Here is a 23,783-nt window from a genome sequence, read left to right as displayed (position 1 = left end):
GAGGCAATGAAGTCAACAAAAGCATTGCTTCTGCTTTTGACAAACATTAACAAGGACAAAAGTCTTTTGATGAGACAGCACTAGCAAACGGAGATGACAGCATAGGCACAAAGTTACAACAAAAGATTTTAACATGGGCAGAGGAAATGGGATTCCTAGATCCCATATTTAAATAGCTACAGAAAACAGTTTAAAATATTACTCTGGGATAATCTAGAAAGAAAAAAAAAATCGACTCTTTAGATCTCTTTCCTGCTGTGACTTATAGTATCAATCTACTAAAAGCACATACTTGCAATTTGGCACAGAGTATCCAGATGGACTGAAGAGATGTTATCAATTTGTGCATTATTAAGACAGAGATGTCATACATTTCAGGGGCTGGAGTTAATATGACTGAAACTGACAGTGCTCTTCAGGAAAGGAAATTAGATTTGTCTTATCAAGAAGATGCAACAAAGATGTCTTGAAACCACGCTTCTCTTCAGTTTTGCCCTATGACTTCACCAATGCATGTGATTTTAGATTATGAAAGTTACTCCCCCATCCCTATCATAGCTTTCAGAGCTTCTTTTTTTTTCTTTGATATTACAGAATTAATCACACACTTCTGCTTCTAAAAATCTATTCATAATTAAATGCTCCAGATATGTGAAAAACCTGGTTAAATCACACTATGACCATTCCTGAGGATGCTTTGGTAAGGAAAGGCTACTTACAAGTATTTTTTCTTTCCCATCAAGAAATCTGTAACCCAAAAATTTATGTGAAAAGTTAATGTATATGCAGAGTTTTTTTAATTCCTTAGTTTTGAATAGCATTTATTATGGAGTCAATCTGATAATAATAGAGGAGAAGCATCATGCTAGTTTAACCTTAGAGAAAATGTTGGAATTCTTAAGCCTGGTTGATACAGAGATATTTCTCTGTGTAACACAGGTATACACCTAAATTGTCATAAACTGCTCATATGAAAAGATTTAAAACAGGAAACATGGACAAGTCTATGAAGCTGATTAGTATGAATTATGTAATGGCTACCATCTTGTGTATATATTTATTCACGTCTTGAACAACTATAAATTCAACCATTAGTTCCTCAGCATACTGAATAACAGAAGTAATTTCTTTTAAGAGATGCAAATATTAATGCTAGAGAGCCTTTTAATCACAAATGGCATAGGGAGTCTCAGGCATCATAGGTAATGAGCAGAAGACAGAACGTAGGAGAAAGATCTTGTGAACTTTTCCAATCTTGCTTTTGCTACCAAGACACTTACTGTAGCAGGAAAAGGGTTTGCTTCTTGAAAGAAATAGGTCAGCCCTAAAAAAAATCATTACAGGTAGGCAACTAGGTAAAAAAATTATTACCCAGCCACACAGCAGGGAAAAGCTAAGCAGGCAGGAGTGGCCTAGCCTGGCATATGAGTGACTTGAGAACTAGGATGACCATGTAGGAGGCCCATTGTTAACTTTTTCAAAACAACAAGCCCCCCTCCAGAGTCCCGACAGTCTCTCCCTGGTACTGTGGAGAGGTGAAGAATTACACAGCCACTTTTAACAGAAATTAAAAGATTTGTTTTAAAAGATAGAGACATATGCTTAACAGCTAAACTAACATGGAACAATCAACATGTAATACTTGTAAACTTGTCATCCATTCTTTCTTCCCTCCATTTTTTCTTTCCTTATCTGCCAGCTGTTTATATACCCTCTGGGGAAGGACTGCATCTTTTTAAGTCCTTGTTAGCATACATTTAGCATTGCAGTAAATAAAAATAACAGAAACAAAAACCCCTAAATTAATTACTTAAGCACTTTAGCAACATTTATTTATTAAACAAACTATAATTGTTTATTATGCCTGCATAAATTTAAAAAGGCTTATAATGACTACTGCAGTTTTCTGGCAGAAACAATTGTGTAACATCTGTGTTCCTTAATACATTGTGATTAAAAAACTGAGTGAGAAAATGCTGATGGAGAAAGGAAATACTTTTTAATAAGCCAGCTCAGGTAAATTGGAAAAATGGACACATTGTTGGGAACCTAAATCCTACTATTCCATCATCCCACAATTAAAAATACAAATTTATTCTAGAGAGATGATCTGAAAGGGTCTTATGAAACCTCACAGTCTTTGTGCAAATTCTCCCTGCTCTCTGTGAAAAATGAATGGTCTTTGGGTACAGCAAGTAAAGCCTTGGGTCATCTGGAGGTGACCACAAAATCAGACAGTAACTTCTAGTCCCATCTCATGCTTTTAATAAGTGACAGATCATTGCAGTATAATTTACAAACGTAAATAATGAACACTTTAACAGCATTGCCTTTCAAAATGGAAAAATACAACCATTAAGTCCTACAGAAAGTCTTTGCCACCTAATCTCAGATAGCAAAGCTGAATAAACACATAGCTTCAGTCTTCAGCTATTATCTGATCACATTGCCCAGCATAATTTTATAGCTGAATAGGGTCCAGCTAGTGCATTAGCTACATATACTGATTTTGTGGGAATCCATCCAACAACTTTTATTGTACGATTTTCTTCCTTCATAAATACAGATACACACAGTAGGAACACCACCACCACTTGCTTCAGAAACGTCAATGGACACAAAACCACATGCTTCCTCATCCAAAAAAAATCCAAGGAAAGAATATTGTTGACAAACTTTGCCCACACTGAACTGCATATTCCCCAGGAGCAAGACTGTTCTTTGTTAACAATAAACCTGCCTGTTCCATAATTTTTCAGTCTCAAAGAAAACTACAGGAAGCAGAAGGAAAGGAAGAGAAAAGTCTAAATCTCATTCAGCCAACTCTACTCTTCGATTTCCAGATTACTGGAAATTAACTCCTATTAAATAGACTTCAAAAAAAATCTTTCCCTGACTCTGCACCCTCATGAAACAATAAATTTACCAAGCAGTGCCAACTGCTCACATTATTAAGAACATGACAATCATCTTCCTTCTTATCTGCAGTGCAGTGACTCACCACATAAAGTGCCATTTTTCGAAGCAGCTGATACTGTAACTTAGAACTGGCATTACACTTAGCACTCTATCATACAAAGTACTTCTCACACTGATGTCTGAGGCCCAGCTTCACACCATTTACCTTTCTCATTTAGAAATCTGCAATAGAGGCTGGCCACAGCCCCTTTAGAAACAAAGGAAGATGGATGGTAATTTAGAAATCCAGCTCTTATACAGGCTGAGGAGATAACTCTCTCCTTCTCCATCACCTACAGAAAGAACCTACAGCGGCTGAATTCTATTTCAGCTGTCATGGGTACCTGCCTAAAGCTGGGTGAAATCCAACCCTGAGTCTCCTCCTTGTCATCTAAGATTATCTCTAATTTTTATTATAGTGTACTGGGCTTTTTCTTTTTCACTGCCTACACTGAGACTTTTCAGGAGAGAAGAGGTTCATCTCACAAAAGCCTTCCCTGGTATAAATTCGCAAACAATAAACATGTCTCTGGAGCCTATGATGTGTCAGGCTTGTCTGTTTTTCATCAGCATTGAGTTAGTACATAAAGGAAAACCTCCAGTCCCTTGTCTGTGCATCTATTCAATTTCAGCCTTTATGAAGTGGAAACTATGAGAACTCCTTGTCTAGTACAGGATCTCAATTGTCCTCCAACACTTTTTGTGTTGGGCAGCTTAGCGGGAGTCCTAAAAAATGAGTTTAGATTAATGCAAAAATTCAGACATGCTTCTAATGACTAATGCTTGTAACCTAACTGTCAGAAGTGATGAACGGCAAACAAATTGCCAAAGTTGTCCATCTGGCTACTGCAGGGAACTGTTCTGAAAGTTTTTGGTCTGGAAATGGGGGCTTTGTGAAAAATAGTCCCTTAGGCTTCTTAAAGCAGACTTGTTGATACTGATTTAAGTAGGAAGTCTTGCTTGCAGTCCAAAGATGCGTTACTAAAATGGATTTCACATTTCTGCCTGACAAGAGCCTCTTCATTATTTGATAAATCAAGATGCTTAGTTTGCAATTCCTCCTGAAATCAAGAAGCAAATCTACCTGAAAGCATCTGATCTCTACAGAAGACAAGACCTGCTCCTGCTTCTAACACAGTACGCAGGCACAGACAAAACGTTTAAGAATTCCCCACAAGGGAAAGAAGAGACCAGTGAGCATGCATTTAAACCTGTTACAGAAAATCTGTCCAGTAAAACCAAACTCAACATGACATGAGTGTTCAAAATACCACAGGCTACTCTGAACTCTAGCTTTTAATACAAGTGCACTGAATAATAGTTCTTTTCACTTCTATTCCCATTAATACAGCTAGCCAAGCAATTTGTCTAGAAACACTCAAACGTGCCATGGAAAAATACCAAAATCATGCCAACACTCCTTTTCCTTTTTGAAAATTACAGTAAAATATGTTTCAGGTGAGATTAATGGGAGTAGAATCACTTCTGTTTACTCCTGATGCTGTCTACTTCATTCAAGGACATTTCATTGTATTCCTCTTGGTACGTTTTTTAAAGCTCACATAATGCACTTTCATCAGATTATTGGTTTTACCTTACATATACAGAGGAACAACTAATGCAGAAAAAGTAAATCTCATTGATAATGGTAAGTATCAGCAGTTGATTCCCATATGTCTAATTCCATAGAATTCGGGCAAAACCCAGATGACCTACCATACCAGACAAAATGAAGAGAAGTTGCGAAGATGGATGCACCTTAGTTGATAATAGCGATTCTATAAATAGGAAAGTCCACATGTGTATAGGGACAAAATCAGCATAATGAAATTATTAATATTAAGAATTTGTCATTTATATAAGAACTGTGTCTGCAGTAGATATTTGGCATTGATTTGCACCCATGCATGCAGGTCATACTATCTGCCCTTAACTTACATGGTCAGTAAAGCTTGCAGATCATCATCAGCCACTGGCAACTTAAAGGACTTGCAAATAGTCCTGCACATCTCATGGGGCAGCACTCCACATCTACACAAACAGAAAGAAAGGGGAAGAAGTTACATTAGGTATTTTACAGATTTACTTCACGTGACTGTTATGTGAATAGGAAAACGCATGAGGAATATTGGGGTAGAGGTAAAGAATAAAAGGTTTTATAAATTCTGCTATTACAAAGCCGAGAAACTTGAAGTGCGCGTCTCCCACACACTGAGGTCCTTAGTGATTCTCTGTGATTTTTTATCTGTGACATCAGAGAACAAAAAGGGCAAATGAGTCATATAAAGAATCAGTGACAAATCCTTCACTTTTTTCCCTTAAATCACTATTTTTCCTCTTTGATTTAAAATACTGTGTTTTGCCTGTGAACGGGCATCTGATTATGTCACAGAATGTTCAGTACAGCAGCTATAACAAAAAGTCCACAAACAAAATTAAAAAGAGACCAAAAGGCTATCCTTTTCTTGTCTACTGTCAAGTGCTGAGAGAGGCTTAACATTAAAAGTAATATTCTTTTGCCACAATATATCATTTGTTCAGCAACAAACAGAAAGTAGGTAGGTTTACAAGCAGAGCTTCCCAAATAACAGCTTAGGATAAATAGAGGATACTTACTTTTCACGGTCATTGTATAGAAGCACAGCAGACAGTTGTTCAAAATTCTCAAACCTATTTTTCTTCAGTTGCTCTTGAGCCACTGCAAGGAGAAGTTGGAGGTCCGTTTCATATTCGTCTCTCACACTGTAATAGCGCCCAAGAGTCATAATTTCATGTTCTGAAAATGCTCCATCAGTGATACTGAGTATCAAATTTCTGTTCACAAAAACAACAGTGTACATTAGTTTTAAGTAAAGGAGTTAAAAACAGTTAATAATCACTAAATTTCAGGGAAAAAAAGGACTAAAGTGCACTCATTATAGAATGCTGTAATTAGAACTTTAAAGAACATATTTACTTAAATTTGAGATGCAGATCTGTTCAAGGAGATATAATGGAAATTACCTGAACTCTAAAACTTTTGCAGAATGCCCACATTTGCTCAATAGTCATTTATACATACAAAACCCCATAATAATCATGACTGAAACCATTTACCGGAGATGCCATACTGGCATAGATTAGCAGCATCGTGAAAGCTGTGCCTGTTGGGCAGCTTTCAGGAGAAAGCTAGAGAAAGTGAAACAGAAATTGGTCACAGAGGGTGGGCAGAAAATTACACCCAACTTGTAATCACAAGCCCGCCTGGCAAGAATGTAAGACAGGAGGCAGTCGCAAGACCAGTTTATGCCTGGACACTGTCAGCAGAGAGCCAGATCCCATGCAGGGAAGTGCCTGAGATGTGCTCTCCTCAGATCGTTTGTGCTGCTCAGACGAATCAGCCAAACCCAAGGAATAAGAAATGTTCCTGAGATCCATCTGATGGGCCAGTGTTGGCACTGAATGACTAGTCATTCCTGTTAATATCAAGAATTTGTTGCTGGTAATAGAGCTGGAGTGATTTCTGGGGAAGCTCCTGAAAGCACTTGTAGTATATCAGTAAGTGGACACAAGCTTTGGAGCTTAAGAACCAGGACTAGCAATTACAGTTCAGAACAATCTCCCTCTGCTTTATATTGTTGGTGGAGGGAAGAGAAGGACTAATTTTAAAGACTACATTGTCTTTGTAGTAGGGGTTTTGTCGCCTTCAGTGATTACAGAGTTCTTCATATGTCCTGGATGTTGACACACAGTAAGGGAAGAAAAACATCAGCAGTGAGGTATGCAAGGAAACCTAGGAGGCTTCCTGCTCTCCTGGAAAAAATTCACTGGAGTGAATTGTAGGTTACTTCAGCTGTTTCAAGGCCTCTTGTCAAACTTGGCTTAGTGTAAATATATGTTGGTGTTATGAACCCAAATGGCTGCCTGTGGTGAACTCAAGTTCAACAGGATTTTATTTAACAGCGAGCATCAACATAGGCATATGTGCATCAATCAAAATTAGATTAATTCTATATAATACTTCTGGATAAACTGCACTAAGAATAAACTTCACTGTAATTGCTGATGCAATTAGAGCTGTACCTTGTGGTACCCTTGAGGGCGTTGCATCACTGTGATTATATACTGATCTTTGAAAACAAATGGAAAAACTTACTAGTGACGCACAAAGTTCTGACACAAGACTCAAACTTCTGGCTGGAGAACAGTTAAATTCTTGAAGGAATCTGATAACGAGTCTCTTAGCATCCACACGTGAAAGGAAAGCACAGAAACTTTGTACCCTTCCAAATTGCAAAATTTTATCAACAAACATAATTTTTCACTTGCTTCCTCTCAGAGACTTCTGCGGTCCTGTTCAAATGAAGCTATCTCTTCATAGAAAATGATTGCACTTACACAGCTAGTCAAAAAAAGGATGCTAAACACTGTATAGTGTCTACTTTGATTCAACTTCTGCTTTTTTCATGTTAAATAAACCAGAAAGATCCTTTATTTGCAGTGGCAGGAGATAAATGTAAGGAGAAGACAACGGTTGACAGTAGCAAACCTTACGTGGGGTTAGGCAAACTCAATGACCAAAACTTGGTCCATCTATTAATATTATCACTATCTTGTCAGTATTATTATTCCACTTACTGAATATTATTATTTATATTGTAGCAGCATTCAGAGATCCAGTCAAAACTGGAGCCTCTTTCCTGGAGCCTGCAGTAATACTACTGCAAACACAAAGAAGAGGACAATACTGCCTGATAAGCCTGGCGCTCTAAACGCTTGGGCTGGCGAAGCTGAAAGCATGTAGATACATCACCCACCTGAGTATTTCCACAGACTGGATTTCCACACGTCACAGATTTTTCCAGGGTCAGGATTTTAAAGGTCTTTTATTTTCTCTAGCCAGTCAGTGACAATCAAGTCACCAAAGCCCCCAGATAAAATTATTGTCTCGTGTGGGAATTAAGGAATATTCTAGGGATTGCTAGGGACTAACGAGTGAGACCCAAGATTCACAAATAGAACTACATCTAAACTCTCCCTGACAAAAAGAAACAAGCTGTAAAAATTGTTCCCACAGCTTAGTTATCTTTTTACTTTTTTTTTTTTGTTGTTCTAGAAGAATAAGACAGATTGCAATCTGAATTTGGTAGAGAAAGAAGGAATAATGATTAACTGCTTAAGAGAGCTGTTTCTCAAGCTGAATTGAAGATAGGCATCTTTGTTAAATCCACATGGTTCTTTGTCTCTGACAGCGAACAGTCTTGCCAGTAGCTTATGAGAAAAAGCAGTCTGGACAGGACCGTGTGATGCACAGGCATCTAAGTTTTAGGGGTTTTTTTCTTCTCCTTTTAACAAAGCTTTCAACAGTTTTAACGATAGCTTAGAGGATAGCTTCAATATACACCACGTATTTATTTCCTGGATGATGTGCTGTAGATTTGGGTTCTGAAAGTAGTTAAAGTCGTATAATTACAATTCTGCTTCACTACTTTTAAATACAGCTCATATGAAATTACATAGGTAGAAAGGAAGAAATCTGAACAGCCAAATTCAGAGCACAGTAAAGCTTTAGCTGTATTTAAGATAAGAAAAGAGGATTATCATGCTGGTTGAAGCTGTCACTTCAGGATAATTGCCTGTACTAAAAATATAATTTGTAGTTAGTTATAATCATGAAATGCCATGACAGATTAAAAATAAACAGTGATGTACACAAGATAATACACAACACTGAACAAAAAAATAAATATTCTATTCACAGAAAAATATCTTTGGCTTTTCACAGATGCAAAGAAGTGCTCTTGTCTTTGGCATTAAAAATGTTTCTTTTGTTCTAAAATAAGATACATGGATAGTAAAAATAAGGCAGCCTTTAGATTACTAGATATAATATGAATGAACAGAAACAAAATCTACTACCACTGTAAAGCATGGAAGTTGTTTAACTTGTTCAAAGTTGTTCCTTAGAGGCAAATTCTTCCCCTGGCAGTGTGAATGCTTCCTGTTAGACCCCCTGAGGTCCCACCGAAGGAGAGGTGTAGACCATTAGTAGGTGCTCACACAGGCCCAGGCAAGCACTGAGGCCAAAAAACCCAGTATTACGTGGATTCCCCTGCTTTCTCTCTTACTCATGGAGAGGGATAACTGCATTTTCATTGCTGAAACCAAGTGCCTCAATACCATATAATTAGACATATCTTACTTACTCCATGCCACAGAACAGCACTAGCCTAAATTAAACAGCTGGGCAGTTCACAGCTGCACAGAGTATGACTGTGATTAAATTTACACTCAACTGAGCCTCTTCTTGATAAAATAAAAATCTTTCCCTGCTGTTTAAAAGCACAATTGTCCCTCCTAAAAGTGTGCTCCACCAATTTCGTCATGCAAATGTTCCAAAACATTGACCTGCTCTTAGTGCACATAAGAAGACAAAGTTTTGCAGATTATTATTTCATAATTTGAACCAAAACCATAATTATTTGATTTTAAAAAGTTATTGTGTATATATAGTAAACCTCTTTTCCAAGTGCTATAAAGTTTCTCCAGATATATAGTAACTTTCAATTTTCTCCACTTCTTACTCTAGTAATAACATTGTCCTTCCTAACACGGTTAACAATTCAGAATCTTGCTTCTGTTGAGTCTAGAAATATTTTTACTGAAAACTGCCAATAACTGCGGCCTCTTAGTTTGAATCCTACCTTTGAATCACTTATTTTTCATTTCTGAATACCAGCTTAATTTCTCACTACTTTCACTTTGAATTGCTGGAAGAACCTTCTGCTGACATATAGCTATATATCTTCTGAGATATTTCAGAAGCAATTTCTGCCTTGGTTAACATTCCTGTAGGGATGATATTCCACACAACATACATCTACTTATATGTTTTAGTTATTATGACACTTCCTAAATACGTAGTGTATTACCACTGTGAAAGCCAAAATGTTTCTAGGTAAAATCTCTGTTCCAAATCATTATCTTCACCAGTACCCAACACAGTTCATATGCACAAGTATTCTGGCTGGAGGACAAACTGAAATCACCTTGCATTTGAACACGACTTCCTCTTTCAAGTATCTATATATTTATCCATTGCCATGTCTGGATCACTGCCAGAATCCAGGTATCTCCTCACCCTATCTCTGCTGAAATGACTACTCAAGCATTAATCATTGCTCTCACTACTTCAGTCTTTTTTAAAGAGGCTTATCACTGCATCCTATAATTTCAATACACCGTGGTCCTGCGAAGACTCTCTTGTTTATCAATGATTCACACCCCAAATAATTTTCAGGAGGCCAACTCAAACTCTTGAATTCCAAAACTTTTTAAATTAATTTCCTTGACTTTCTCAGGATAGGCTTTGCTTTATCCTTCAGTGTACGTATTACTGCTGACTTACCCTTCTTCACAACACCCTGTGCCAGCTCCATAAAAAGTAGACAGATTTTAGTTGTGCTTTTCAGCTTACTTGAAACTATTGCATTCTCTTTTTTTCACTTTCTTTTTCACATACAGTCTCCAAGTAAATGCAAAACAAATGTATCATCCCATTTGTCAGCTAACATGTGCAGAAAGCATCAAGAAACAGTCATGCTCTATACATTTTTGGGGAACATGCCTTCATTACATATTAACAAAAAAAATCCAGTCTTACCTGAAAGGGTCATACTCAATCACCTTGCTATGTTCAGGGTCAGAGGCTGCAAACTCCTGTCTGATTTCTCGGGAACGAGGTTCAGCTATGTCTTTCAGTTTCTTGAGGATGACTCCAATGTCAGCCACGGAGAACTTAACAAAGGAAAGCAAGACGTAGATTAGAGAGAACGGCACTGTGCAACCAACTATGAATATACCAGCAAGAGTCGTCAAGATGCAGGGCAATGTTGAACTCCTAAGTATTATTAGTTTCTTCATTGTCTCACTTCAAATGCATAAATCAGCATTGTGTTAAGTTTGGAGGGAAGCTTGCTCCTGAAAAAAAATTGCCTCCTACTGAGAATATAAAAAATTAAAGAAAAATCATCAGACCATGCGCTCCCAGAAACCTTATTCCAGCTACATAAAAGGACACTTTTGCTTCAAACACTGAATTGCGAAAGCAGAAGCAGAAACATCTAATACAGTCCTAATAACTTGGTCCTCATTTGGTGTTGGTGCATCTCACTTAATTCTCCATTAATAAAATTCACCGCGCTAAAACTAATCTTTTCACCACTGTCTCCGATGAACTGTTGAACAGATATTCTCATTCATATTAGACTGAGTGTGCTGTTTTACATACTCAGCATTAGCAGATTGGAAATTTGTTAGGAACCATTTTTTCCTGTTGTGTAAGAATGCTTATTTCTCCTAAATATAGGCCATTAAAATAAAAATTAATTCAGATAAACAGGACTGAAGCACTTAAGCTTCCACCCTACATTCAGATTGCTGCATTAGAGCTCTACCAAAGATTAATTTGCTGTACTAGTTTTTAACATAAAACATCTATGTACTTAGTCATTAAATAGGGGTTGAGTCCAAGCACCAGTATCTGATATATGCCCTTACATCTCTCATGTCTACCTAATTTACAAAACACAATGAACTGTCCGAAAATAGTTTTCTCCCATTTCTTCCAGTAAGCAATGATGTTTTAACTAGCAATTATTTCAAATTTGGTATAACTGGTATTAAGTACCTAATCACAACAGAGATTGGGCCTCACTCTTAATTACGCTGAAGTCTGTCTACAGCATTGTATCAGTTCAAAGGGATCTAAGAAAAGGGTATCTTAAGTCCCTATGACACTGCCAGAGCAGTATAAAGTGATCCAAGTTTAATAAATACATCAGTGGTTGCAGGTAACATCCTCAGATTTAGAGAAAACCATTGCTGCATATGCCAGAACTGCTCCAGGTACAACCCTGGCATGCAATGCCACACAAGGCAGTGGTGTGGAGCAGCCGGCCCAGCAATCAAGAAGTTTTAGAGACAGCATATTTTTCAATCCCCTCCCCAAGCTGTTATTGTTTGGGCTGAAAGCACACAGCTTTTTGCTGAAAAAGAAAGGAACAGAGATTGAGAAAAGACCGGGCAGAAGGAATCAATCAGCAGAATATTTAAAGATGGACAAAGTGTTCTGTCTATTTTAAAGCCTGTCTTCTCTACATTTTCGAAAGCAGTTATTTTTACATCTTATTTCTAAACTACATATTCCAAACACCTACACAGACATCGAGTATCCGAGCAACATGGCAATAACTCTTTACCCGCTTTCCCCCCTTCTCATGTAATTGCCGATATGCTAGTAGTCACAATCTAGTTTTGTTTGATTGTCTTGCTTAAGTCAGAGGTTATTATGTTTAATTCAATGGAAGTAAAATCAGCCTCCATGTTTGTGCTGCAGAAGACTACAAAGTTGGAACAACTGAGACTGCTTCAGAGATGATGAATTCATTTCCAAGGAGGCACAGTGACGCCTTGTCTGCAAGAGTCCTCCTCGAACCTGGGTAATACCAGTAGGACTGCGCACAACACCTATGTTCTGCTTTGAAAGCAAATTTACGCTTTCTAAATACATCTTTTTTTCCTCAATTTGGAAAAGAAACTAGAAGTGTTAAAAAGTTTTGAGAATTAGATCCTTAAAGTTACTTTCACTACAGGTGGCAATCAAAATGACAAGACTCAACGATTTTTCTTTCCCCATGACTTAAAAATGGTACAATAAATACAGTTTTGAAACAGAAAACCAAAACTTTCCAAATATCTCATATGGTGGCAAACAAATGTTTCAATGATAGCAAAATCAATTCTCACCTGCACTATGATTACCAATCAAAATCAACCAATCCGAATCAACATATGCCTATAGAAATGTGGTCAAAATGGCATTTTTCAGAAGAAAGACATTCCATCTGGCCTTCTTTCACCAGTTATCAGAAAACGAGCTGATGTGTTCCGCTGAAAGGAAACCTCTGTCTACTCAGAAGGCAAATTATTTATTTTCTAATTCTAGAAATAACCAACAGTCATCTTAAAATTGTTTCCCCTTTTTCCAGCTCTGCTCTTCTCTAGTAATTGCTGAAGTTCTTCCGATTTGAGTATGCAATTCCCTGATGAACTGAGACAAACAAGGTGCGTCCTTACTTCAAAGGATGTGAATATAGCCTCCATCATAGGGAGAATAAACCTTTTTTTTCCTACCAGCTGCTTTAAAAACTTAACTGTGCAAAGAACACTTCAAAATTCACTTTAAAGACATATTTTTAGTGTTGCTTCTTCCCATTTTGCAGATTTTATTTTGATAATATACAATCATTCAGTCTGGAAAACTAAGATCTCATCTGTTTGATCCAAGATAATCACTGGAAACAGCAGCTCCAAAGAACATTTACAATCTAATGATGTGCTCTTGTGTTTTGGAGAACAGCTTTGGTTTTGATTGTACTAGGAGGAGAAACAATCCAGCAGTAACAAAACATAATGTATATAGCTTTGTATTTTACTGCTTAAAGCATTTAGCAGTCGTAGCATTTCACATCAATGAGCATTTTGCAGACCTTTCTCATTATTCCAGGGAAGGCAGGTGGTGCTAACTCCATGTTAATTTACAAAGAAATCACACTGTTCTGCTTTTTTCATTTGAGTGAGACCAGCGCGTGTGGCCCAAAGGCAGCACAGGGTCAGGTTGCATCTACCTCTGCCCCAGCAGCACAATGGCATCAAGACTCGCAGTCTCCAAGACCACGATAAGCCTACTGGCGTCTTGGGAGTCCTCCAGGTTCACTCACTTCGGTGAAGCCATCAGACAGGGAGCAGTTAAAACTTGCAGTAAGAACCTTCTCCCTTCTCCATCCACAAAAGGTCTGGACAGCTGGGCAGAGGACTATAGCCTGATAAACCCTCCTGGACGTTTTCCCTAGGGGTGCTCTCAACAAGCCTATGCAAAAGGGCAGCCCTGGAGAAGGTCTGCTGAAGACACAATTCATGCTGCTGCCCCACCATGAGCTATGAAGCATACATGTTACCCCAAAGTCTTCACAGCACAGTTCAGTCCAAACGCTGATGTTCAAGATCACACTGTGCCAAAGCAACAAACCAGAAGAGGGACTGGGATGCAGAAATGCCTTGCCTGCCGAGCTGATGCATTCTTAAGATGCATCTCAGAGTGACTGGGTCAGAGCTACACATAACAGAAATTTCCAAGTCTATCAGGGTACCTTTATTCAAATATTGCAGCACAAATTTCACCATCAAAAAAACCAGAAATCTACATTTCTTACCAAACCAACATAAAATCCCACAAAAATGCTCTGCAACTCTTATGTGGTTTTCCATTCCTGTAGCCTTTCTTTTTTGACATCTGAGACAATTGCTATAGGACAATCAATTTCCTCCTGTTGGATACATTTCTGGCTTTGGTGAATGAGAGCTTCTTTACCACCCATTTGTGTAATGAGCATAAAGCATACATTACCAGACATGCTCTAGCTCTCTATTTATTGTTGTTCTCCCCTCTGAAGGCAACACCAAAAGATAGTGAAACTCAGTACAAACTGTAAGGCTGAATTCCTGACTGTGATATGAATTTCTAATATTACAAGGGAAGCTTTTTGGCAGATATATATGTATGAACCCAAAAAATCAAGTTAGGGAATAAAATAACCTCATTGGTAAGACTCTAAATTGGATGTGCCCACATCTTGGGTACTGTGCATTGTTCCAGTCTCCACATCTCACAGTTGCCTTGCAAGGACAGACTAAAAAGGGTGAGGCTCTTAACTGGATAGGATTAGGCTGAGTGGGAAGAATGACTGAGATTTACAAAATTATGAAGGCAGTGCATAAGCTGAATGTGGATCTTCACCAAACCCCAGAACACTAGAACTGACTGGCATTGAAACTAGTGGGATGCTGGTTTAAAACAGATAAAAGATACTTACTTCTTTTATCATATTTTTTCTTATATAGTAGGCAGTGAACTTTTCAACTTGCTGCCACAGAAAGCTGTGGAAGCAGACAGTATCTGTAGGTTCAACAAGAGCTAGATAAATTCAGGAACAAGAAGTCTATAAACAGTCTCAAGAAGGAATAGGCTGGGATATACCTCCTAACAATCTCTAATACAGTAAGAGTGGATGTTGAGGCAGTAGAAGGGGAATGGATGGTAAAGAGCGTCCAGGCTTGTGTGCACTCCTTAACTAACATCTTCTAAATCCATTGCTAGAGAGACAGCACTGAGCTGTGAACTTTGGGTGAAGAAATTAGGTATAAATAATTGTGAAAAATATATAGATAAGGTATAGTCCTTAAAGACAGTAGAAAATAACAAGAGCCTACTTCACCTCATTTGCATGCTTCTCCATGTAGTTGAACGTGTACTCATCAGCATCCACCAAAAGAAAGTTGTGACCATGGAAACAAACTCTGGCTCCAACAAACAGATTCTGAGCCTTGAAGTATTCAGATGGCTCGCTCTTAAAGAGCTCCTGCCCAGGCTTCTTAACGCGACCTCTTTCCAAGAACTTCCCACCAAGTATCCCTATGGGGATAAAATTGTAAATAATTAATTGTGGCTTTACTTGGGGAAAGAAAAACCAAACCATAAAAGAAAACCCAAAAGACACCCCAAACCAGCTGTTTTGTATTTAAATATTAGTTTTCATCCCTGAGTTTCTTGTCTCATAATACACTCTCCTGCTCCCTCTCATTGGTGAAAGAACTGTCTCTGCCAGTGTCCACAGCAACAGTTACATTGTGCATATTCTGTGACACATCTCATTTGAATGCCTGCCAAACACCTTCCCTTTTCTCTTTTCTTTAAAATGGGACAGAAATGTGCCTCTTCAAATCGTTCCCATAACCCTGTTGCCAGCCCTGGGACTGACCCTTGAGAAATGTACAATGCAAAATGTAAGATGCAGGCAATTATCCTCGAACTGTCAAAACAAAAAAGAAAAAAAAAATTCACAACTTAGGATAGCATGGTCCTACAAATGAATTCTGGTGCGCTGTAATTCCAACTTGTTTTTAAGGGCTTTTAACACTATCTTCCACATACTGTTCTGCCAATGCAATTTAATTGCGATCTGTTATTTCCTTTGTGAGCTGGGTATGTCACATTATTTCTTTTCACATTATAATGATTTTATTCGTGCCACTTGAAGCTGCATGTGGTGCTCAAGGGTATGTAAGATATGAAAATGAACATTTCGCTTTCCAGTAATACCTTCTGGTGCACCACAAGATTGCATTGCATGTACCAAGCTTTCTAGAAAACGTTCTGTCACATGTTTAGTTTCATCAGGATATGTGCCCTACAACTACTCTGGAGTGCCTGGGGTTCGCTTCCTGTTTATATTTGAGCTTTTGAGCCAAAAGCCAAAAAGCATACTTGCGTAATGTTTAATGATGTCGTGATGCAAGTCCAATTAAAGGCTGATGAACAGTGTAATAAAATGCCTTTTATAGTCAAAATTATAACTTTATGTCAAAACCAAACTACTTATTAAACCAAGTTTGGATCTGATGTCTGTCTTAATTGCTTTGCTAGCGCCATAAAAGCAAAAGACAAAAATACACTATGGCAATGGTCAGATCTAGTTTGAATCAAAAAACAATTCAAACCACTAATGTAGCTCTAAGCTTAACACATTCCTTTTCACCTAGCTATTAAAACAAATATGAAATTTTAGGTTATTTGATCCTGGCAACTGTTTGTAATATTTAAACAGAACTGGTCTCCACAAGATTGGAACTTCACTCTTGTCTCTCTAACTCCCTGCAATTGTGCACTTAGACTGGAAACTTACCTTAACACCTCTGTCCCTTAATTGTTTTTTAAACGTTACGGGTTAGTACATTTCAAGAGGTATAAAGGAAAACAACCAAAAATATCTGATTAGGTTAGAGATTTTACACTGAAACCTGATGAGAAATTTTTATGGAAATCTACAAGAGCCAGGCTCAAAGCACAAAATAAACACCACAACCAAAGACCCTCTTCCATTAAGATCAGATCAGACTTTGCAGGTGTTTGTACAGCTGTTGGCTTGGTGTTACACTGAGTAAAAAAGGGTTTGTGAGCTTCTGCATGGGGAGCCAGAGTTCTCATGCTTTGACCCCCATCTCAACAAGTGCTTCAAGATGTCCAGCCCTGTGCATTTCAAATACAGTTTCACAGCGTTACTAATATTGTGAAGTACTTCTCTGCAACCTTCAGGTTGCTGGACTGAGAGAAGTAAGAGCAACTTATTACTTCCATTTTTGGACTGAGATTTGAAACATTTTTACTTGCCAATTTGTATCAATCCATGCAAAAGGGCAAAAAATAGCCCTTTGAACCTGTGCACAAAAGGGATGGTCAAGTTGTTATTTTGTGAGTCATTTACTGGTTTAACTCATCCCTCTCTAAGATGTGCTCAAGCTTACTCTCTCCAGCTCCATCTACTTTGACACTTTTCCTTCTCACACACAAGCATTCTTCTCGCTCCCATGTTGTCTGCCTTACTCCTTTTTCCTAGCTGCTCTTACCTGACCTCTGCAAAGCCTTCTCATTCTTAACCTCATAGAAACCTGTTCACTTTTCCTTCAGACATGACTAAAATGAGGGAGGGATAGCAAGAGAGAAAGAAAAGAAGGAAGGTGGGAACAAAGAAACTTGCAGTCGCAAGCCTCTTTCCAACTGCTGCTCTACCTCCCCGCCCCATTCCCTACCTCTTACCCTGCCTCTTCAAGGCTGTTCTCACTAAACACTCCAACGGCCATTTCTTAGCCACATCCTTCCACTTCACCTTTCTACCACTTCTGAAAGTCAGCTACTCCATCAACTTTAACATCCCAGGGAAGTTAAAAACCCATTTACAGGTATTTGCCTTTTATATGTGTCTTAAAGCATTTGTTACTGTTCGTAGGCAAACTTCCCCATTTATTGTTTCACATTTTGTTTGAGCAGCCATGTTCAGTGGGCCCCCAGCTGCAATCCCAGGATATATTCTCATTCCAAAATAAAAGGAAGCCAGGAAGCAATCTCTGGCCTGACATCCATCTTGTTCCCTGGACTTCTCTAATTTAGCAGTGCAGCTGTACCCTTAGCATCCTTTATGTTTCTGGACATGAAGAATGCCAATCAAACCTGCCATTCCCTAGAGCAGAACTAAGCTGCTCTTGAGCCTGACAGCAGCATTACATAATAAATATATACATAAGTGTATGTGTCTTTAGCTGTAATAAAAGAAGTTGCATAAATGAAAGGCCACTGGATGGCAGGAAAGTAGTAAAATAATGACGGCAGGATGCTGCTGCCAAAAGCAGCACTGAATCTTGATGTTGCTAGTGGAGCAGAGCTGACTGGGGATGCTCATTGAAGCCTAGGCAGGTACTCTACATATTTTCAAAACATTTCTCAGAGAATTGCTGGTATTTTAGTTGGGTGTGAGGCCCCTATTTATGCATTCGTAATATAGTTGGATACACGCAGAGATGCCGTTAGAAGTTTTTTGCATTGAGAAGGCTCAGGCCTTCCCAAAAAACTATCCATGTGCAGGGCACTCAAAATGACTTAGTAGCACCAGTGGCACAGGAAGAATTCTCTGGGAATACAGAAGGGTCTAGATAATCACCACATCTTCATTTTTTTATGGATGTGATGTTCGTCATAGGTCTGAAAAGGATTAACATCAGAAATAATTTTCAGTAAAGGCTTAAGCATAGGATCACAACAATACTTAGTCCTTAACTGTAAACTGAATAACTGGACCTCAGAAAGTCAACTGCTGGCACTGAAGCCTGAAGCAAAGGGGAGTGAACAGTCCTTCCTAGGACAGTCTTTGCTCTGGACAGTGAGCTGAGAGTACCAAATAGGTCAGTGCTGAGCACAGTGAGCTGGTTGCCATTGGAGGGTGCACCTGAAATACCACACTAAGGTGCTCTGTGCCAAGAATCTGATATAGGGCGATTCAAGCAGTACCAAAAGAGGTTCCACAAGAGCCTAACATGGTAACTAAATAAACTTTCTATTACTCTTTTTCCCTTGTCTTTGAGAGAATGTGATTTCCCAATTTTTTTCTCTCTATGGTTTTATCAGAGGCTGACAGCAGCTTTTAAGAGTCAGTCCTTCAATTGCACATGTTGAGAGGTGCCAGAGCACTTCTGGATGTTAACTGCTCTGAAATTGTTGCTGCAGATGTTTTGTGGCCTTCACAGAAATACATTAATCTCTCCAACAGGGTCATGCTTAGCCAAGGCTTCCCTATCTCTCCAAGTTACAGAATGACCTCCTGACATCCTTCTCAGTGCTGTGTCCTTCCATCTGTGCACAAGACACTCCAAGGAAATAAAAAGATGCTTGGGAATCGCAAAACCTTTCACATCCCCAGTTGGAGGCAGCCTACAAGAGACAACAGTGGCCAAAAGAACTTAACCATGACAACATTGGGTGATCGTGCTCCAGCAATAGGATAAATGTGATCAAGCGACTTGAGAAGTAACAAAGCATTTGTCACTTAAACACTGGTAGTCTGGCTCTTGAAATTCAGTTCAATATTACACACACACGTCCAGACACTAGCACAGGGCAATCTTCAGTCTCTATATGCTCAACATTACCTGATTAATGATAAAGTATGTTAAAAAGTATCACAGCTGTTTTACTTTCATGAGCTACTTTTGCACAATGGATGCTGTATAGGTTTCATAACACCATAACACAATCTTGCAAAACAAAGGATTTACTCCTTCATTCGTGATGTCTTACATTTCCTGTCCCTATTTATCTTCGGTTACAATGCAATTCCTGTATGTTATCCACAACAAAAGCAAATGTTTAAAGGCCAAATTTGCAAATTAAAATGTAATAAAAGTTCTAATGCATTAAACCTCCAGTTCCCAAAGGATATTGTGAGGTACTGTCATACAATGAACAGCGTTATTCTGAGTGATGAAGATTATAAATTACTATGACATACAGCTATGCAAGATAATGCAGTAGACCTGCTGTTGTAATTCCCATTGCATTTAAAAATCCACATCCCTGCTTCTGCTAGTGCTGAGTCTGGCCACAATGTTTACTGTAAACTCTAATCAAATGAGCAGGGCAACCGGGACTGATTGCAAGACATTACTACATCTTACCTGTGTTTCGCTGTGTATGTTCAAAAACTGAAATGGTGTCATCACTCAGGAAGTAGGAAATAATGAATTTCCGATCCTTGTCAATAGGACTATCTGTGACAAGTTTTGCAACGAAGCGCAGTGTGTTACTTTCCATGCCACTTCTAAGAAGCAAAAGAAGAGATAAGAAATCAAAAACAGTACGGGAAAAGTTTTCACTACTAAGAGATGCATTCTCCCGAGTTTTGTAACATACATTAATTGCATTATTCCTGGACCAAGTGGGGAAGCAGCGTAAGATTCCCTACTTCGTCAAAAACGATTTTCAGCTTAAATTAACAGAACCAGCTAGAGTCAGCCAGATAGAAAGGAATCATTTTCTGTGGAAAATTACTTCTCTGCTACAGGTCTGGAATGAATTTGTATTCAAATTCAGTTACAAATCAAGCTTCAAGTTTCTTTCCAGAAAATGTATAAAGGAAGAACACATTTAGGTATGTATATTTCCAAATCAAATTCTGAATAGCGATACATACGATGATTATCTCCACAAAATCAGGCCCACCAGATGACCTTACTAGTTGGATATTTCTTAAGTGATTGCATTTTAGATGATTTACAGTACTGTTATATGCACCATCAATACATTCCCAAGCCTTTTTCTAATAGCTTTCTTCTTTTTCAGAGGTTCTACAGGTGATTCTCTAGCATGTGACTTTGCTTTCCGCTTAGGCTTCAACAACCACCACCTGACAGACCATTTCATAATGGAAAGTAAAGGGTTAATGCTTTAATATTGCTACAGTAAATTGCATGAAATTCAGTAGACAAAAAAAGTAAATGTCAGAAAGTCAAACAGAAAAACAAATCAGCATCGGACTGCTGAAGCATACAAAATTCCTAAGTCCTGGGCTAAGACTTCTATCAAACTCCCACTGAAGACAGCAGAAGGGAAGGAGGTAGGGGAAGGTTGGAATATTTGCCTTCTCAAAAGAGAAATTTTGCTCAGTTTGGAGAAAATTCGAGTACCATGTCACTAAACCAGTCCTCATGCACCTGTCCCTTAAAAGTCTGATGAGCTGCGTATTTTGCTGAAAAAACCCGACATCCCTACTTAACACTTCTTTCCTTCACAAAAAGACCTAATTTTAAAAGTTGGAATTATTTTTCACTGAAATACCTGTCTTTCTCCATGAATTTCTTGAAATCTTTTTGGGGAGGCTTGGGAAGCAGACCCATACATGAGCACAGAGAATCCTCTTCGGAACCAAATCCAGTATAAGGAGGAAATGTTTTTTCTGTTTTTGGAGGTGGTGGAGCCTTATATGGAACTGGGGTGAAGTCCTCTACAACAAAGACAGCAAGACTTATTTATTTCTCTCCTGATGAAGCCATTCCACTAAGAATTTAAACTTCTTAGCCTATTTCTGTAAGAGAGCACTGATCAAAGCCAAACCAGGATCCCTCCCACTGTTACAGGGTAGAAAAAGACTCCATAGATGCCAACAGCGAAATTATTCTTTCTTCAAGGGTTTCAGGATTTCATCTACAATCTTAAAATGTCTGACAAATATCATTAAGATACACAGGCAAAATGAAAGACAAATAGAGTTCCAAAATGGGATGAAATAATAAATTAACAATTCTAAATTAATTTTTCAGTTTTATCCTTTCAGACAACATGATTAAGTAAATACTTGGCTCATGAGTTTTCTGCCCTCTGATTTTTGCCAGAGGAAAATAAATACATAAATAAATAAAATTTTATTCATTATTTAAATCATACATATAAAAGAAGAATTTGGTACATTGAAGGTACAACTTCAGTCCACATCTTGCTTTATCCAGAGTTTCGGAAGCTTTGTTTTTCCTCATTTTCTCCAGTCTGGAGCTTTTCTCGCAGTGATCAATGGTCCTGACTAGCCCAGACATACAGCGGGAGCATTCCTGACTCACCAGACACGTGTCTGGTCAGGGACCTGCACTCACTTCCCATGGGGGTTGCTCCCAAAAGCCCTGCTGCCCTACGGTCCCTCCTTATTCCTCTCTTGGTGAAAATCCTGCTATATCATTTGTCTCTTGTGGCTTTCTTGCACTGCTCTTCTGCTGCAACACAGCTTCCAGCTGCCAGTGGGGTTCACATAAAACTTCAGAGTAATACAGTCTGCTGGTTAAATAAGGTCAATGGAAAATGGAAAAGGTGAGAGGAAAAAAGTAACTTGTATATGGGAGAAAGTAAATGGGCAGACCTGAGGCAAATGAATCATAGGAACACAGGATAATTCGGGTTGGATGGGACCTCAGGAGGTCTCTGGTGTGGTCTCCCACTCAGGACAGGGTCAGCCCCAGGCCAGACCAGGCTGCTCAGGGCTGTGTCCAGTTGGGGCTTGACACCTCCCATGACAGAGCCTGCACAGCCTGCCCTGGCAGCCTGCCCTAGGGAGGAATGTTTTTTCTGATACCCAACTCTGAGCCTCTTGTTTCCACTTATGCATGTTGTCTCATACCCTCCTGATGCATACCCCTGTAAAGAGCCAGGCTGCCCTGTCTCAGCAACCTCTCCATGGCTGCGTACAGGCAGCCGCTCCGGGCCCTTCCCGGGATGAGCAAGCCTGGCTCCCCTGGGGGTTCCTCAAGCCCTGACTATCCTGGGGCCTCCACTGAACTTGCCCAGGCTAGTCCATGTCTTTTCTGTCCTGGCAGACCCAAAAGGGGACGCAGTGTACCTTGAAGAGGTCTAACGAGTGCCGAGCAGAGGGGGATAGTCACTTTCCTCGATTTCTGGGCAGCCCTGCCTGCGGCTGGCCCTCTTTGCTGTGGCCCAAGCCCAGCTTGCTGCCAGCCGCAACCCATGGAGCCCTCCCCACACCAGCACGGGCGCAATGAGGTCAGAGCCAACCGGGGCAGCACTGCCCGCGTGGAAGGGCATCACCTTCACACCTGAGTGGGCTGGAGATGCTGCCCTGAAGAAGGGAGAGCTGGTGGGGCTAGTAAAGGAAAGGCAAACACACGGGCAAACTGGAAGAAGGTGGACCACAAAATGCAGCCGAGGGGGCAAAGAGTGATTTAAGTGACCAGTGTATAAAAGCAGGTCCCATGAAATAAAGGTTCTTTCTTTAAAACCTAACTCATCTACCCAGAACTGAAGAGAAATGAATAACCCAAGCTTGTAGCATGGGTTCCAATATGCAAATAGAGAAGAATGACAAAACCACTGTCACTTGGAACATTTTCTGATTTGGTTTGTGATTAAAACGTTTTAAACATGGCTCTGTCAGAAGATCAATGCAACATGGCTTCTTAAAATCTTATTTGCCTAACAGCAGTACGGAGTTGAAAAATACAAAAAGCATTCAGATGTCAGAGTTTTTCTTTAACTTGAAGACACAATGAGACCACCTTTGGCCTTTACATCTCAGAAGAATATGGTCTGACTCGAAAAGCTAGTACCTTCACCCGAGTCGGTCAAAAAGGGGGTTTTGCAAAACCGCGCCAATGTTTTTCTCTGTGAAAACTCCGCGTGCCCTTTCTGTGATTCAGAAGTACAAAGGCCAAGCCCACACGCAAAAGAAAGTCCACTCCCTGATTTCCAGAGCAGTCTTCACCATGAAAAGGGTACCTACGTGCGCATCTAAACGTGCGCCAAAATACTACTCCCCAAACCCCCTTGGTGACAAGATTGCCTCTCCAGACATACTCAGCGCGCCACGTTAGACGACTCATACAGGCAAATTCTTGTTTTACGG

General features: G+C 39.3%; 1 protein-coding gene across 1 annotated transcript in view; it reads right to left on the bottom strand.

Annotated features, from left to right (window-relative positions):
* The window catches only part of EFHC2 (EF-hand domain containing 2), a 65,437-nt gene that overhangs the window by 4,739 nt on the left and 36,915 nt on the right, over positions 1-23,783 (bottom strand). Inside the window, 6 exon segments of the mRNA XM_009646258.2 lie at positions 4,897-4,989; positions 5,575-5,772; positions 10,601-10,734; positions 15,273-15,469; positions 20,059-20,201; positions 21,218-21,383. Coding sequence (XP_009644553.2) covers positions 4,897-4,989; positions 5,575-5,772; positions 10,601-10,734; positions 15,273-15,469; positions 20,059-20,201; positions 21,218-21,383 — 931 coding nt within the window.

The sequence above is a fragment of the Egretta garzetta genome, unplaced genomic scaffold (assembly GCF_000687185.1).
Source record: "Egretta garzetta isolate BGI_Z169 unplaced genomic scaffold, ASM68718v1 scaffold70, whole genome shotgun sequence".
In the NCBI taxonomy this organism is placed as follows: domain Eukaryota; kingdom Metazoa; phylum Chordata; class Aves; order Pelecaniformes; family Ardeidae; genus Egretta; species Egretta garzetta.
The sequence above is the reverse complement of the archived record's forward strand: the minus strand, read 5'-3'. Positions and strand labels throughout refer to the sequence as shown.